General features: G+C 37.8%; 1 protein-coding gene across 2 annotated transcripts in view; it reads left to right on the top strand.

Annotated features, from left to right (window-relative positions):
- SLC7A6 (solute carrier family 7 member 6) overlaps positions 1-16,842 on the top strand; it is a 29,542-nt gene that overhangs the window by 1,481 nt on the left and 11,219 nt on the right. For both annotated transcript variants that reach the window (XM_074286366.1, XM_074286365.1), the window contains exon 2: positions 8,798-9,354. In XM_074286366.1, coding sequence (XP_074142467.1) covers positions 8,835-9,354 — 520 coding nt within the window. In that variant the 5' untranslated portion in view covers positions 8,798-8,834. The remainder of the gene's footprint in view (positions 1-8,797; positions 9,355-16,842) is intronic.

Raw genomic sequence — 16,842 nt, 5'->3', positions numbered from 1 at the left:
CGCATGCGGCTGCTGGCTCCCACCGGAGCTGAGTCTGAGGCGCCGGCTCGCCTGGGTGGGGGTGCCTCCCCTCCCTCTCCCTCTGCTCCTGCTCCCCACCCTCCCGCGGCTCTGGTCCAATCCCGGTGATCATTTGTTGCTCCCTCGGTTGAGGGTTCAGATCTAGGTGTCTCCCTTCCAGCGAAGGCTGGGAGCGAAGTGGCCACAGATCGAACTCTGGGCCAATTAGGAGCCCGCGATGTTTCTTTGGGACAAAGGGATACTGTGTTACTATGTTGCAACTGAGCCGGGTGACTGGGGTTTGGGCCCGGAGGCAAAATGTTGAAGTTGCTCAGTATACTGGGTGTAGAAACAGCGAAGCGTAGGAAGCCACCAGACCGTTGCCTTCGGAGAACTTTTGTATTTTTATTCCCTTCTAATCCCATTCAGGGATTCTGCTTTCCCCCCATAAAATAGGGCTTGTGCCTTCTTTTTGCTAGGTTCAAGCGTGCCTAGTTATGGTATCCCAGGCACCGTGTAAGAAATGTGTTTGTTATTTTTCCAGGGAATGGGTACAATATGTTTTAAAAGGGGGAAGGAGAAAGTGTGTGGTAAGGTAGAAGGGTCCTTAGAGATTATGTAGTCTCTTTGAGGAAACTGAGACCTGAAGAAAGGAAATAGCTTAATTTAGGCTGCACTATTTATAAGTATCAGACAATTATAAATGTAAACATAATATTAGTGGTGGAAGTCCTACATACCCTTCATATAGCAATGTAGGTATTGGAGTTGAGGGGTGATGGAGAAATGTAGCCAGAGTTTAAGAGAAGCATCTCACCAGGGGACAGAATCTAATATTTGGGATTTTTTTTTTTTTTTTTTTTTTTTTATGCTTTATGCTATGCCTTTGGGAAGAAAAAAATAAATTTTTTAGAACTGTAGAACTGGTCTGGACTACTGGGACCATGAATGTTGTAATAATAGTAATGTAATAATAGTAAATACCTAATATTTTTAAAGCAGTTATCAAGATGGTTTTATGCGTATTATTTCAACTGATCTTTACAGGTTTTTTTTTGAGAGGCATTTGTATATCTATATTGGTGATTCTTTTAAAAAAATGTTCAAACACGTCTCAGTTTCTCCCAAATGTAATAAATCCAGGTTAGTTTTCTCCCTCCTCCCACCCCCTTTTTTCCTCTTGACGGTCTTAAGGGACAGATTTCTTATCTTTTGTATTCTTAATGATGTTCCTTCCCTTTACCCTTTTTTTTTTCCCTGAGGCAATTGGGGTTAAGTGACTAGCCCAGGGTTATACAGCTAGTGTTAAGCATTTGTGCCACCTAGCTGTCCCCCCCCCCATCTTAGGTCTTGGTTTTTATGCTTTATACCATGTTTGTGTAGATTTAATTAGTTATGAACTGATCAAGAGGCATCTGTGAAGAAAAGACTAATTGTGGAGTCTGGAAGACCTGAATTTTAAGTCCTGTCTCTGAAACAAATTGGATTTTGGATTCTGTACAATCTCCAAGCAATCTTTTAAGGCCATAAGTTATAGAATAGTTACATCTGCAATTTTAAAAGGAATTTCCTCACTAGGCATAACCAGTACCAGTGAAATCACAGATCTGGTTAAAAAAATTAAACTCCTTTTTTAAAAAATACTACATATCTTTTTCTCTTGTCACTGGGGAAATATTTTTTCTATTTTATATGTGAACTAAATGCCAGAAAATAAATCATTTGGGTACAACTTAGCACCTTGATCCTAGTTAATTTCACTCAAAATGTTTTTTATCTTCATTTTTAATTCTGTCTTTAATGTTTGTATCACCTTCTTATCCAAATATGTCTTTCTCACCTGGAGGAGCATTTCCTATAGCAAAGAATAAAAAAAAATGAAGGGAGGGAAAAAGAAGCAGTTCAGCAAAGCCAAAATGAAATGTATTGCTGTTTTTGTTTTCCTATTTCCTGCATTTTCCTTTGTATTACTTTCCCTCTACTTCCCAGAGCATCATTACTTTTTTGATATAAATTTATTTTCCCAGAGTATCATTACTTTTTTGGTATAAATTTATTTTTTAAATTAAAATTTTGTTTTTTTTCTCCCTTCTACCTCCCTCCCCCATAGAGATGAAAAAAAGAAAAAACTTGTAACAAGTATTCACGGACAAATTTATTCCTGTAATGGCCACACCAAAAAAAAAAATCTCATTTGGTATATACCAAATTATCAGCCTTCTAGAATTATGGTCAATCCTTACATTGACCAGAAGTCTTAAATTTTTCAGAGTTGTTTCCCTTTACTGTGTGGTCATTGTGTAAGGTCTGGTTCTGCACAAAGAGCAGTTCATTTTGTATCAGTTCATATATTTCTTCCCAGTTTTTGTGAAACTATCCCTTCTACCTTTTCTTACTACACAATTATTCCATTATATTCATATACCATAACTTATTTAGCCATTCCCCAGTTGATGGCACTCTTAATTTCCAGTTCTTTACCACTATAATAAGAATTAGAGCCATCCCTTGCATTAAAAAACTAAAAAGAGGGAGAAAAACCCAGTTTAGTAAAACCAACTAATACATCAAAAAGTCCATCATTGTACAGTTTAATATATGGTATCCTACTCTGTGTTTGGCCGTTGGCCAGTGCTTTTTCTGCTACATCCAGCTGTATGTTTGTGTTGGAACTATTTGGCCCAGGGGTGTTAGTCAGGTATACCTGAAGGATTCAATAGTTGTCTAAAATGAGGCTAAAGTATAATTCAGAAAGGTGATGGAAATAGTTGAATAGAAAATAATTGAATCATAATTTACTAGTTTAGTTTAAAATTTGTTTTTTAGTTTTATTTGCATGTTTTTACTCAGTTTTCTCTTCCTTAGTCCAGAAAACACTAACCTGTACCTACTTCCCCTTTCTCTTTACCTCCTTTTGATTTCCTTACTCTCTGGCTGTAGCTCTGAGTCTAGGTTCCCCCTCCCCCAGCTTTATTGTGGGACCATTACTTGAATGATTGCCTACTTTTCTTGACTTAATCTGATGAGAAACCATATAAGTGACTTCTTCAGATACTCCTGCTTTCCTCTTCCTCCCCTTACCTATAGGTGTGGTGGTGTAGCTGGATTATTATTGTTGTCCTAAAGTACACATCAGCCATATCACCACAACTATTCCTGGAGGAATGTGAATTGTGAATTTCCCTTTCTATAGGGCTGGGTGCTTTTCTGAAAAAAATGTTGTAAATGTTTGTGTAAATGTATGGCTTCTGAATAAACAATCATACAGAGTACAGTGGGCTATGGTACAACCACTGAGATTAGTTTTTTCCCTTGTACTTTGTAGGCAAGAAATTCAAGTTGAATTGTAAATTGTGAGGGCAGCACCAGCCTTGGAGTCAGGAGGACCTGAGTTCAAGTTCGGCTTCAAACTCTTGACATTTACTAGCTGTGAGACCCTTGGCAAGTCATTTAACCCACACTCGGAGATTTCACATTAAAGAATGCTAGTAGTAGTCTTTGTGTTCTCATTTTCTTTTGTGGCAATTTTTTTTTTTTTAAATTTCCTGAGGCTAGGGTTAAGTGACTTGCCCAGGGTCACACAGCTAGGAAGTGCTAAGTGTCTGAGACCAGATTTGAACTCTGTCCTCCTGAATTCAGGGCTGGTGCTCTATCCACTGTGCCACCTAGCTGCCCCTGTGGCAATTTTCAAATGGCAGTCTTCTCACCCTAACATTTCAGAGACAATAGAATCTGGAGCCAATTAGCCCTTGTTAATAAAGAGAATTATTTTTGGGTTTTACCTGTAATTTCATTTGCATAAGGAAGGCTCTGGTTGAAATTCCCTCTACAGCTTATTTATAACTAGTAAAGAGTTGCCTGAGTTATTGAGTAGTCAGGTGACTTTTGCTCCTGGATACATACCTAGTACTTATGGTCAGAAGATGTTTGTTTTAAATTTTATTGCTACTTTTCCCTACCCTTGTGACCTTGAGCAAATAGGCCACAATCTCTGTGTTGTTTCCTCATCTTTAAAATTAGTTGTTGGATTAAATGATTTCTAAGGTTCTTTCTGACTCTAGATCCTATGGGCTTATTCTGTATGGCTTGGTTGGCTTTGACTTTGCTACATTAGTCAGAGCCATCTGCTTGTTTTATTTCTCCCCAAATTTATTTTATTTGAAAAAACAGACTAAGCAAAAGAAAAACAGAAAAGCAATACAAACCAAAAGAAAAACAAAAGAGAACATTGTCATGTGTGCAGCAAAACATCAGAGAGAATTCAAAATATATGACAACAAATACCAATTTAAGAAAGTCTCTATATATTAGAAGAAATTATATTCATGAGTGCCCATCTTTTCTTTTGTTCTTTGGTTCTCTGCTGTGCACCTTATTTACTTTATTATTTTTTCCCCCTTTCATCTCCCCTCTCATCCCCAAGCAGGCTATAGTTAAGATATATTTATGTATATGTATATGTATATATATACATATACATATACACACTCACAAACACACACATACCCCACAGACACACGTCTTTCCTATCTCTGCTGACTCTTTCATTAAATTCTGCTCCATAACTTGGTTTACTATTACTTAACCTCACCCAATCCAGGGATCGCTCCCTTGTCTTCTCTTACCCTTTGCTTCCCTCTTTTTCCCCTCATTTCTTTATAGATTTTGAAGGGTGTTATATTCTTCATGGAATATATGTAATGTTGCCTATTGAATCCATTCCCTAATGTGAGTAGGTTTTCAGAACTCTGAGCCCTCCTCCTCTCTTTAATACTTCTGTGTCTATTCTTCCTCTATATCTCATTTGTATGACTAATGACTATTTTTACCTTTACTTTGCCAATCTTTCTTTTGAGCTTACCCTATTATTGATATAAATCTTAAACATAAAGTATGTATTTCCTATGTTGAAAAAACATATTTGTTCATGTTTAAACAGTTTGTCCATATTGAGTTCCTTAAATTTGCTCTTTGATATTGGCTGTTAGATGTTAAATTTTCTGTCAAGTTCGAATTTGGTTGATAGAAAGTCCTGAAAATCTACAAATTCATTGAATGTCCTTTTTTTCTCTGATTGAATAGTAGTTAATTTTGCTGGGTATGATATTTTTAGCCACAGGCCTAGTTCTTTTGGTTGTCTGTAGATATAATTCCAAGACCTGCAGTCTGCTATTGTAGCTGCTGAGAAGTCTTGTTCAATTCTAATCAGAGCTCCAATATAGTTGAATTTTTTTTTTTTCTTGTTTCTTGTAAAAAATTTTCTTTAATCTGGGGTTTTGGGAATTTGGCAATAATATTCCTACGTGTTTTCCACAAAGGATCTCTTTCAAATCGTGATTGGTGAATTTTTTTTTTTTTTTAATTTTTATTTTATTTTATAATTATAACATTTTTTTGACAGTACATATGCATGGGTAATTTTTTACAACATTATCCCTTGCACTTCTATTCAGATTTTTTCCCTTCCTCCCCCAACCCCCTCCCCCAGATGGCAAGCAGTCTTATATATGTTAAATATATTACAGTATATTCTAGATACAATATATGTGTGTAGAACCGAATTTTTTGTTGCACAGGAAGAATTGGATTCAGAAGGTAAAAATAACAGTTTACATTCATTTCCCAGTGTTCCTTTTCTGGATGTAGCTGGTTCTGTCCATCATTAATCAATTGGAATTGGATTAGCTCTTCTCTATGTTGAAGAAATCCACTTCCATCAGCATACATCCTCGTACAGTATCATTGTTGAAGTGTATAATGATCTTCTGGTTCTGCTCGTTTCACTCAGCATCAGTTGATGTAAGTCTCTCCAAGCCTCTCTGTATTCCTCCTGTTGGTCATTTCTTATAGAACAATAATATTCTATAACATTCATATACCATAGTTTACCCAACCATTCTCCAATTGATGGACATCCATTCATCTTCCAGCTTCTAGCCACTATGAAAAGGGCTGCCACAAACATTTTGGCACATACAGGACCCTTTCCCTTCTTTAGTAGTTCCTTGGGGTATAAGCCCAGTAGTAGTATGGCTGGGTCAAAGGGTATGCACATTTTGATAACTTTTTGGGCATAATTCCAGATTGCTCTCCAGAATGGTTGGATTCTTTCACAACTCCACCAACAATGCATCAGTGTCCCAGTTTTCCCACAGCCCCTCCAACATTCATCGTTATTTGTTCCTGTCATCTTAGCCAATCTGACAGGTGTGTAATGATACCTCAGAGTTGTCTTAATTTGCATTTCTCTGATCAATAGTGATTTGGAACACTCTTTCATATGAGTGGAAATAGTTTTAATTTCATCATCTGAAAATTGTCTGTTCATTATCTGTTCATATCCTTTGATGGTGAATTTTTTTTTAAAAATTCTATTTCCCCCTCATGTTTTATTACTCCAGGACAATTTTCTAGGATTATTTTCCTGCATTATTGTGTCAGGGCAGTCCAGTTATTCTTATATTTTTTCTCTTCTTGATCTGTTCTTCAGATCTGTTGCTTTTCTTAGGAGATGTTTCACATTTTGTTCTATTTTCTTATTCTTTATAATCTGTTTAGTTATTTCTTGATCTCTCTCATAGCTTCACTGGCTTCCCCTTGCCCAGTTCCAATTTTTAAAGAATTATTTTCTTGAGACTGTGTACCTCCTTTACTAATTGGTTAACTTTTTTTTTTTTCATAATCTTCTTGTTTCTCTTGGATAGTTTTAATTTTTTTTCCTTAATTTTTCCTCAGTGTCTCTCATTTGATTTTTGAATTCTTCTATAAATTCTCCCTGGGCAAGGAACCATTTCTTATTACTTTTTTTTTTTTTTTTTTAAACTAAAGTGTCCTCTTCTGAAGATGAATTCTGGTCTTCCCTGTTCCCTAATATGTTTCAATAGTAGGGTTGTTTCTTCTTTGGTTCATTTTTTTAAAAATAAGAGGTATTAGTGTAAGCACTTCTAATCCTGTGATGGGGAAGGATGGTGCCTCAAGCTTTTCTTCAGGTCTCTACTCGGACCAGGAACTCTAAAACAAGAGCTCCACCCTCCTGCAGGTGCTCACAGCCAGTAGTGTCCCTGCCCCTTGCTTCTTCTGTACTCAACAGGTGCTGACTCCTTCTCAACAGCTGGGCCTGGTGTTCCCAATCAGCCGAGGTTCATTCTGTCTTCCAGGGCTCAAATCCCCATTTGAGAAACAGGATGGGAGGTAAAAGTGTCTGTGGTTCCTGACCAGGCTCACACCACACTCAGCTAGCCCGGAGGCTCCCCGCTGTTGTTTCTGTGGAGTTAGCCCGGAGGTGTTTGCGCTTCAGACAGGTTAATCCCCAGTCCAAGGCCTTTCTTCAGATCTTGTGGAGTTGTAACCAAAGGACCCTGAGCCATCTGCTTCTGACAAAGGTTGACTAGGACAACTTTGAGCGGGTATTTCTGCAAGTAAGAAGTACAGATATTAATTGATTTAGACCAGGAAAGGGTATTGATATTTTTGCTCTTCTTTCTAATTGTTTTCTTGACGAATAAATAAAAGAAATATTGTTTACCACTGTGTGACATTTTTGGCCTTTCACCTCATGAGAATCTTTTCTAGTACTTGCTTTTTAAGACTATATAATTATCATTCTTTTTACTTGGAGTGGTATTAGGATCCAGGGTAAGGTCTCGTATATAATAGTGGCTGTTCTACACTTCAGAGATCCTGGTGCTAAGAAAGTAAAGGAAACAGACTAGAACTAACCTTGCTGTCAGCTTTTTCGGTTTCTTTATTGAGTTGAGTATGAGGGAAGCAATGATGATGACAACTTTGACAGCTCATTTGGATTAGTAACTCCCTAAAGGCAGAGTTCCACATACATTTGCCATCCTGTGTGAGAAGCAGAAGATGAAATGGTGCTGTCCCAAAGCTGAGCAAATTCCCCTTGGAGTGAGGGGGAGAATACTGCTTACCCCACTAGAATTGTTGCCTTTTTTTGGGAATATGTTCCTGGATGGTTGAAGAAGTCTATCGAGTTGTCAACTTTACTAAAAATTGGTTTCTCTTAAATTATTCCTGTTTTTGCCTTATGTTATCAGGTCTGTTTGGCTTGTAGCTCTAGGGACTATCAGTCAGCTCTGTCAGCTTTAAGACCTTTGCTCTTCAACTCCCATGATGCAAGAGCTGATAAGATCCTAGGGATTTTTATAGTAAGAGATCTCAAGTATCCTGTATTCCTTACTTTCTTCAGGGTTGCTTTCCCTCCCCCCATAATAGTTTATTTTGTACTTCATCCTTGATGAGTTTTTGGTACCTTTGGAGTTGTCCTGTATCCTAAGTTTGTACCTTTGGATCTGGGAACTTGGTGTTGTTTTTATAAAAAATAATCTTGATGATAGAACTGCAGTGTAATTGTTTTCCTTTGTAATGTTATGTATTTTAGGCTTTTAAAAACAATGTTCTGAGGAAGGGTCCATAGCACCAGATTGCCAAAAGGGGTTAGGGATGCCAAAAAGTTAGTATCATGCTTTAGAAATGTCCTTGTCACTAGCCTTACTCCTGAGCTCAAACCCAGGGTTTTCTATGTCAGCAAACCTTGAGTTCATCTGGGACTTCCGTGAGTGTGTTCATCTCCCAGTGGCCTTGGTGGGGAAGTTTGTTTCGAAGATTGGGGATTTAGAGCCTGGGTGAGCTTTGCCTCTTACTTATGTTTCCTTAGTTAACACTGAGCACATGATTAGAATGGGGGAGGGGAGGAGGTAGACTGGGGAAAATGCCTGTGTATCTAGACCTAGAATAGCATCATTTACAGACAAACTCATTTGCATTGGTTTGGTTTCAGGTCCCAATAGCTGAAGCTGTAAAGAATCTAGCACACCATGGAAGAAAGAGAAAATGTGAGTCGGATACCTGAATACCGCCCCATCCACCAGGAGGGCCATCTTGGTGCTGGAGACAGCAATGTGTCATCCGAGGGGCCACAAGAAGCTCTTCAGCTGAAGAAGGAAATCTCTTTGTTAAATGGGGTTAGCCTTGTCATAGGCAATATGATTGGATCTGGGATCTTTGTCTCTCCAAAGGGGGTCCTGGTCCACAGCGCCTCCTATGGCCTGTCTCTTGTGGTTTGGGCCATCGGGGGTGTCTTCTCTGTGATTGGTGCCCTCTGTTATGCCGAGCTGGGAACCACCATCACCAAGTCTGGAGCCAGCTATGCTTACATTCTGGAAGCCTTTGGGGGCTTCATTGCCTTTATCCGTCTGTGGACCTCCCTGTTAATCATTGAACCCACCAGCCAGGCCATCATTGCCATCACGTTTGCTAACTACATTATCCAGCCTGTGTTTCCCTCTTGCGAACCACCTTATATAGCTTCTCGTCTGCTTGCTGCTGCTTGTATATGTAAGTATGGGGCAAAATGTGTAGGGATAACTCCTTCTAATCATGTAATATTTATGCTTTAAAAATTTCCTGTTTTCTCATTTGATCTTTATACCCAATCCTATGATATAGGTAGATGTGTAGGCTATTGTGAAAAGAAAGGTGCAGATTTGTCTAAGGCATATAGCAGTTTAAGAATTTTTATGTCTCCACTTCTTTCATCTTTGGCTCTCTAGGGAACTTTTTCCTGACAGGGTTTCCTTTTTGAGGAGAACATTGGTCACTGCCCTTAGCATTCCTGTGTCTAGCTAGTCTTACTGAGACTTTTTGGGTGGAGGAGGGCAGGGGAGCTCTGCATATCCATGATGAGATCATAAGCCTGATGAAAGTAATTGGAACTTAAACCCTTGTCTCTTCACAAGGTTTGGCTTGTTTTCCAAAGGCTTGTATGGAGATAGTTTATGGATGGCCAAGGGCCTTCTCTGAATAGCAGTTCTCCCCTTCTTCCCCAATTTCTCATAGATAAATTTTCTTCTTTGTCTTTCTGGCTGTTTAAATAAATCTGGAGTGAAATCTCTGTGAAGCAGATTGCATTGTCCCTCTGTCCCACATTCCTCTTGGGATGTTACTATTTGTGCTACTAGGCTGGGAGAAAGTCAGAGATCTCTGTGGTAAAATTACCAAGGACAGGCCAGAAGATTGTTGAAAGTCCATTGAACCCTGAGGAATCCACCATTCTAATGAAGAAATGGTACTGCCAGCATTGAATTATCAAGAGTTCTTTCCTTATCTCTTGTCAGAAGGTTTAGCCAGTGATTTTAGCTTGTTCATTGATAAAAAATAAGCTAAAAGTAATTTAACAAAAAGGTGATATAATGCAGTGGATAGAAAACTATGTTCAGAGCCACTGAGTCCCAACTTGGATACTTTCTTACTTTATCCTTTATTCCTTTGGGCAATACTCGTAAGACCGTAAGGTGTAGAGAAGGTGCTGCTGATATGTATTGGTTGATGGAATTTTCTCACCTAAGAATTCTTTATATCAAAGGTACTCCTTATTCTTAAGTGGGAGAGAATTAATTTTAAGAAAGTGCACAATCCTTGTGGTTTTAGGCAGCTCATAAATAACAGGTAGTAAAACTCCTTTGAATCCCATGAGTCACTGGCCTTTGGCTCTTTGAAGAGGTTGATTTATTGATTTACTTTTGAGTTGAGGAGAAACTAGGTCTATTAGAAAGGGGACTAGGTTACTGTGTCACTTGGCATTGCTCATCTGACATGCCCTTTCCCTCAGATTACCTAGCCAACTGCAGTGTTGCCTTTTTTCCCAGAAATCCCATCTCAGGTTTGTGATTGTATTAGAGGAGAGAAGTGTCTGCTAGGACTGAGACCAGGCAATAAGACCATATCCAGATTATAGAGGGGCAATTAATGGTTCAGCTCACTTTTTTCTTTTAAAGAATTTTTTTTTCAATCAGTAAAATGCCTTCCTTATCTTTCTTCCCCTAGTTGAGAGAAAGAAAACCATGTCTAGTCAAATAAGTTGGCTTTGCCCATGTCCATTGGCTATGTCCACATTTCAAATTCTGTATTCTATGTCTAGTGCTAAAGTTTTCTTTGGAATAAAATACTGACAGAAGGGGAGGGAAAAATCAGAAAAATCAGAGTTTTCCTTGACCATATCTTTAAGGTAGAGCAGAATTACAATGCATATAAAAAAACAGTTACTGAGTTTTTTTATTTTTCTAAATTTTTTAACATTCTGCACTCTTGAGCCTTTCCCTTTCTATCCAAGAGGATAACAATTTTCATCTATTGATTCCTCTGGAATCATGGTTGGTTATGATCAGAGTTCTTAAGTTTTTCAAAATATTTGGTTTTTTGCAATGTTATTGTCATTGTATAAATCATTCTCTTGATTTTGTTTATTTTACTCTATCAGTTCCTACAGGTTTTCTCAGGTTTCTCTGAAACCATTCCCTACATCAATTCTTTTAGCACACTAATATTCCATCATATTTATATGCCAAAATATGGTCAGCCATTTCCTGATTGATGAGTATCTGCCCTGTTTGTCACTGCCAAAAAAACTATAAATATTTCATATATCCTTAGAGTTTGATATACTTAGGAAAATCCCTTCCTTAATATACTCTTCTTTCCCCCCATTCTCCTTATTTTTCTCTCTTGTTTCTGTTGAATGAAATATATTTTTTGTGTGTGTGTCTGTGTGTGTATTTTACCTCCTTGATTAGGTCATAGTAAAGTTCAGGTTTTGCCTACATTCTCATTCCTTCCTCCTTATTTGTATAAACTTGTGTTTTATTGATTGTGAGATAATTTTCCCTAACTTCTCCCTTGCCTTCATCTGTTCCTTTTCCTCTGCCTTTCCATTTTTCTTTTAAGATCATTGAGATATAAAAGAACCACTCTCAGGCTTTCTGTCTAATTAGACTCCCTCTATGACCCTTGATGATAGGTTTCAGAAGGGAAACATGCACAAGTGTGCTAGTAAGTGTTCAACTGCCATTTTTCTGAAAGTCTGATATACTTTTAAGTCTTATCTGCATTATTATCATTTTAGCCTTGTTTTCTTAATTTCAGGCAATTTCTGAGGTGTAAATAGGCTGAAAATGTTAACAGCTGATTCTCTCAAGCCATTAAGGCTGGCTTTAGCGCACACACACAAACACATGTATCATCTCATATGAGAATATAAACAATTTTAAGCTTGTTTAATCTCTTATGATTATTCATTCATGTTTATTTTTTTTATTTTTCTCATAACTCTTTGTCTACACTTCAAAGTTTCTATGTAGCTCTGGTCTTTTAACTTGAATTCTTTCTTTCTGCTTGCAGTATTTTTTTTTTGATCCTGAACGTCTGGATTTGGCTATGATGTTTCTGGGAGTTTCAGGAACTGACTAAGTGTATTTTTTGTTTCCATTTTTCCCTCTAGTTCTAAGAAATCTGGGTAGCTTTTTAAAAGCATTTAAAATTTTTTAAAAAAAATCTTACTTTATCTTTACTAGTAATTCTAGTTGAATACTTGTGTTCACACTTTGAAGCTTTGCTAAAAAGATGTTTTGGAATCATTCTCTTCTGGGTTTGTTGTTTTATGTGTCCTTACTAGCATGCCTTTTTTTTGTTGTTGTTGTTTGTTTGTTTGTTTGTTTTCCATTCTTCTAGCCTTCTTCCTAAATTCATTCTTTATGTCAGGACTGAGCTCTTCATGATTTTGGAAGGAAGGTGTTTGGGCTTTTGTGGCTTTCTTGGGGTTTTGAGTGTTTTGTTACAGCTCAATCTGGGGACATGCAAACGTTCAGTGTTTCCAAAATAGTCTAATTCAGGCTAGAATCTGAATGCTGCACTCTTGATCTGAGTTTTGGTTTCTGGCCTGGGTTTGTATCTGAGCAACATACCTGTGAATTTGCCTCATTTATAATTCAAACAAATTGCTACTGGCTTAACCACTAAAAGCCAATTGGAAATCTCTGCTGTTTCATTGTGACAGAATTATAGGTTTCCTTTTGATTTGAGATCCCCAGACCTGACTATTCCTCTGTAAACTGTAGACAAGGTTGGTAAGTGGAACTGACATCCTGCTTCAGGAGTATTTGGAAGCCTGCTTATATTGGTTTTAGAGATCTAGTGTTAAAATTTTTTAGTGTGAGCATTTACAACTCAGAAATAGATAAATGCCACAAATCAGACAGTGATTTATTGTTTTATTGTTACTTAAAGTGATAGAGAAAATGTTACTGCAGATTATATACTTTTTTTGGGGGGGGTTAGTTGTTGAACATTTACTAGCATATCCCTGTTCTGCCACACTTCTGAGGTCAGAGCCACATAGCTAACTGTCATTTGCTTCTGAACTTGCATCTTGCTTATTCTGTGTCTTAGGGCTCATGACCACTCCTCACCCATAAAAATCTACCTTTATATGCAGGTCTTTTCTTCTGTCTGATCAGAATCTATGACCTAGAATCAACTAGTGGGTTTAACTTAAATTTTTTTCTCAATTACATGTAAGTAAAAAATTTAAATATTCAGGTTTTTCCCCCCTGAGGCAATTAGGATTGTGACTTGCCCAGGGTCACATAATTGGACCTCATTAAGAGATGATCAAGTAAAAGCTCTCCAGTTTGCTTGCAGAAACTCCCAGACAAAAGTGTCTGTGTCCCAGATGGGAGAATCTGGTTCTGTCTGAGGAGAGAATTAAGGTATCTCTTGCACTTCTAAAACTTAAATCTGTATTGCAGATGCATCTTTATAAGGGGAACTACCTTGTTCTCTTCTCCTGCCCCCAATTCTTCTTTGGAAATTGGTATTGGGAGTTTCAACTCATCCCAGAGAGCTGACATCCAGGATTCTATGCTCACCATTTCTCTTAGCAGTAATCATCTCTGAGGGTCCCACTTTAGCCTGGGGGCATTAAGTTTTTTCCAGATGGAGACATCCACCCTGGTGCCTATTTATGAGAGCAGCAGTATTTCTTAGATAGCTCGGGGGTAGGAAGAGATTGCTGGGCACCCGGTTTAAGGAAAAAAACCTGCTAAATCAAGCTCCTATTTTTCAGCTCTGTTCATTCCTTTTGGAGAGGCATTAGGATGTACTGAATTAATATCAGGACTGGGGAGTCAGTCTTGCCTCAGTCACTTGTCTCTCTGAACCTCAGTTTCCTCTTCTGTCAAAATAGTGCTTATCTCACAGGGCCATCCTGAGCATTAAATGCAAACTTTAAAATGCTATAAAAATGTCCATAATTTTTATTGTGGTCGTTCTTTGTTCAATAAGTATTTTGAGAATGCATTGGTCTGTAAGATGAAGGTCCTATTTGAGACCAGAACCAGAAGAAGAGGTATGCGGATTTAGTTCAGCGAAAACTAAGAAAAGAAGATTAGAAGGTTTGAAAGAAGTACTTTGGCTTTTGGGTGTGACTGACCCTAATGGCCTCTTTGCTTTGGAACCTATTTGGAACCGAAGATTGTTATTTGGGGGGAAAATTTATTTAATATAGCTTTTATTGTAATATGACCAGAGTTAGGAGCTAATTTTTGTCTTTTTGTTGTATCCCCAATACTTGGCCCAGGCTTAATACAATTATGTTCAAGGGATTGATGAGATAGGTCATTTTAAGCAATTAGTTTGGAGTCTCTTAGGATTATAGATCCAGGAGGGCACTTTTGAAATCAGTAGCAGTAAAGATTTGATACAAAGGGAGCTTTGGGCCTTTCTTAGGTGATTTGACATTGCTTTATTTAATCATAACTTTATATCATTTCCGTCTTTCTATGCTTTATCCCTCCTAAAACTATTCTTTGTCCTTTTTGTGACCTCTGATCCTTCTGCCCTTTCTCAGGCATTACCCTTGCTCTGACTTGACTTTCCTTACTTTCCACTCTGTAGTTCAACTCCACACTGCTATCCACTCTTGAATGCCTTTTCTGCTAGTCCTCTGTTGTTGCTAAATTCTTGTTGAACCTCAATCCTGGATTACTTCTTCCATTTTCTTCTTTTGTATCCTTATGTTCTCTTGGAAGGAGCTAAGGGAAATTGTAAATTTTAAGGGCTTAATAAATGCTTCTTCATCTTACTACTACATTTAACTATTTCAGTTTACTTCATTGAACTGATCGGCTATACTACGAATTTGTTAATAAACCTTATAGGTCCATACACTGTAGCAAGACAAATCCTTCCTTCCTCTCAAAATGATCACGGTTCCTTTCCCACTTAGTGGTCCCTCTCTCTCATTCTCCTACCCCCAGTGAGTATTCTGACTCATACTTTACAAAGAAAATTGAATCCATTCAGTGTGAGCTCACTCTTCTCTTCATCACAAAATCTCTTGCCATCAATCTCTACTATCTCTTTTTTCTCCAATCTGATAATGAAGTGGCCCCTTCTTTAATCCTTCCTATCTTTTCTAACAGAATGCCTCCTCAGTTATCTTCCTTCCTGTCTTCCACGAAATCTCTTCCTATTTGCTGATTTCATTGTTGCCTGTAAACATGTGCAAGTCTTCTCATCCTTAAAAAAACCCTTTTACTAGACCTCACCATTCCCTCAAACTATTGCCCTATATTTTCTCACCCTCTTTTGTCAGAAATTCTCAGAAAACAGTCGGAAAAAAGCTGTCCTTGCTTATTGTTTCCATTTTCTCTATTTCATTCTCTTGTCACCTCTTTCCAGTTTGGCTTCTGTTCTTATCACTAACAGAAGCTCTTTCTAATTACCAAACAGTTTTTTAATTGTCAAATCTGCTGGGCTTTTCTTGGTCTCATCCTTATTGATCTCCTTGCTTTATCACACATTTCTCTTCTTCTTGATACTCTCTGTCCTCTGGGTTTTCCTGACAGTACTCTCTCATGGTTCTGACATTTGTATCATGAACCCTAATTTATCACTGTACCCTAAAACTCTGTCCTGGGCTTTTATATACACTCTTTCTTTTAACAGTCTCATCAATTCTCATGGGTTTAATTATTTTCTCTGAATGTGACCCTCAGATCTGTATACCCATCCCTAAATTTTACTCCTGAACTTCAATCCCATATCACTGTGTCTAATGCACAGTTCAAATTAGATTTTCCATAAACATGTCAGACTCATCATGTTCAAAACAAACTCATTTTCTTTTTCCTCCAAATCCAGACTTTCTTCTTAACTTTCTTGTTTTTCTTAAAAGTATGACCAGCCTTCTGTTCTCCCTGGTTTATAACTTAAGGGTTATCTTCAATTGCATTTTTTGCAATAGACTAATCCATTGACAGATCTTCCTTTTCTGCATTCACATCTCTCACCATTCAGACAGCTACCACTTAATCCAAGTCCTTATTCCTTTTTTTTTTTTTTTAATAATGGCCTTCATAATTGATCTTGTCTCAGCTCTCTCTCTACTCTTATCCATCCTTCACACAGTTGCAAAAGCAGATTTCCTCAAATGAGTGTCTGAACATGTTTCTTCCCTCCCCATAAGCTCTGACTCCCTAATACTCATGGGGTCAAATATATAAACTTCTGTGCTTGACTTTTCAAGCCTTTCGTAATGTGGCCCTAACTTACCTTTTCACATTAAGTATACATTGCTGTCCTTTCCACACAACAGTTAACCAAAACTGGTGGTCTTAAGATTTTTCCCACATCTCCTGTCTCCAGGTCTTTGTGATGATCATCTCCCATCCTCTTTACTTTTAGGCTCAGCTTAAACATTATTTTTTGCTTGAGGCTTTTTCTGATCCTTCCTTCCCCTCTTCCTACCCTTAGTCCTTTCTCTCTGAACTACCTTGTTTTTTAGTCTACAGATAGGTACACACCTATATTCATACATACACACAAAAACACATACACGTTTATCCACTAGTAAGCCAAGATTGTTTCATTTTTGTTCTTGTATCCCTAGCCTAGTACAGTATCCTCAATAATTGATACTTAGTAAATGCTTGTTAATTGATTCAGGGTCTTACTAGAGAGTGCAAAGGAGGGGAAGCAGTAAATTGAAAG

This window comes from Sminthopsis crassicaudata, chromosome 2 (genome assembly GCF_048593235.1).
Source record: "Sminthopsis crassicaudata isolate SCR6 chromosome 2, ASM4859323v1, whole genome shotgun sequence".
Classification (NCBI taxonomy): domain Eukaryota; kingdom Metazoa; phylum Chordata; class Mammalia; order Dasyuromorphia; family Dasyuridae; genus Sminthopsis; species Sminthopsis crassicaudata.
This window is presented reverse-complemented; position numbering and strand designations above follow the sequence as displayed.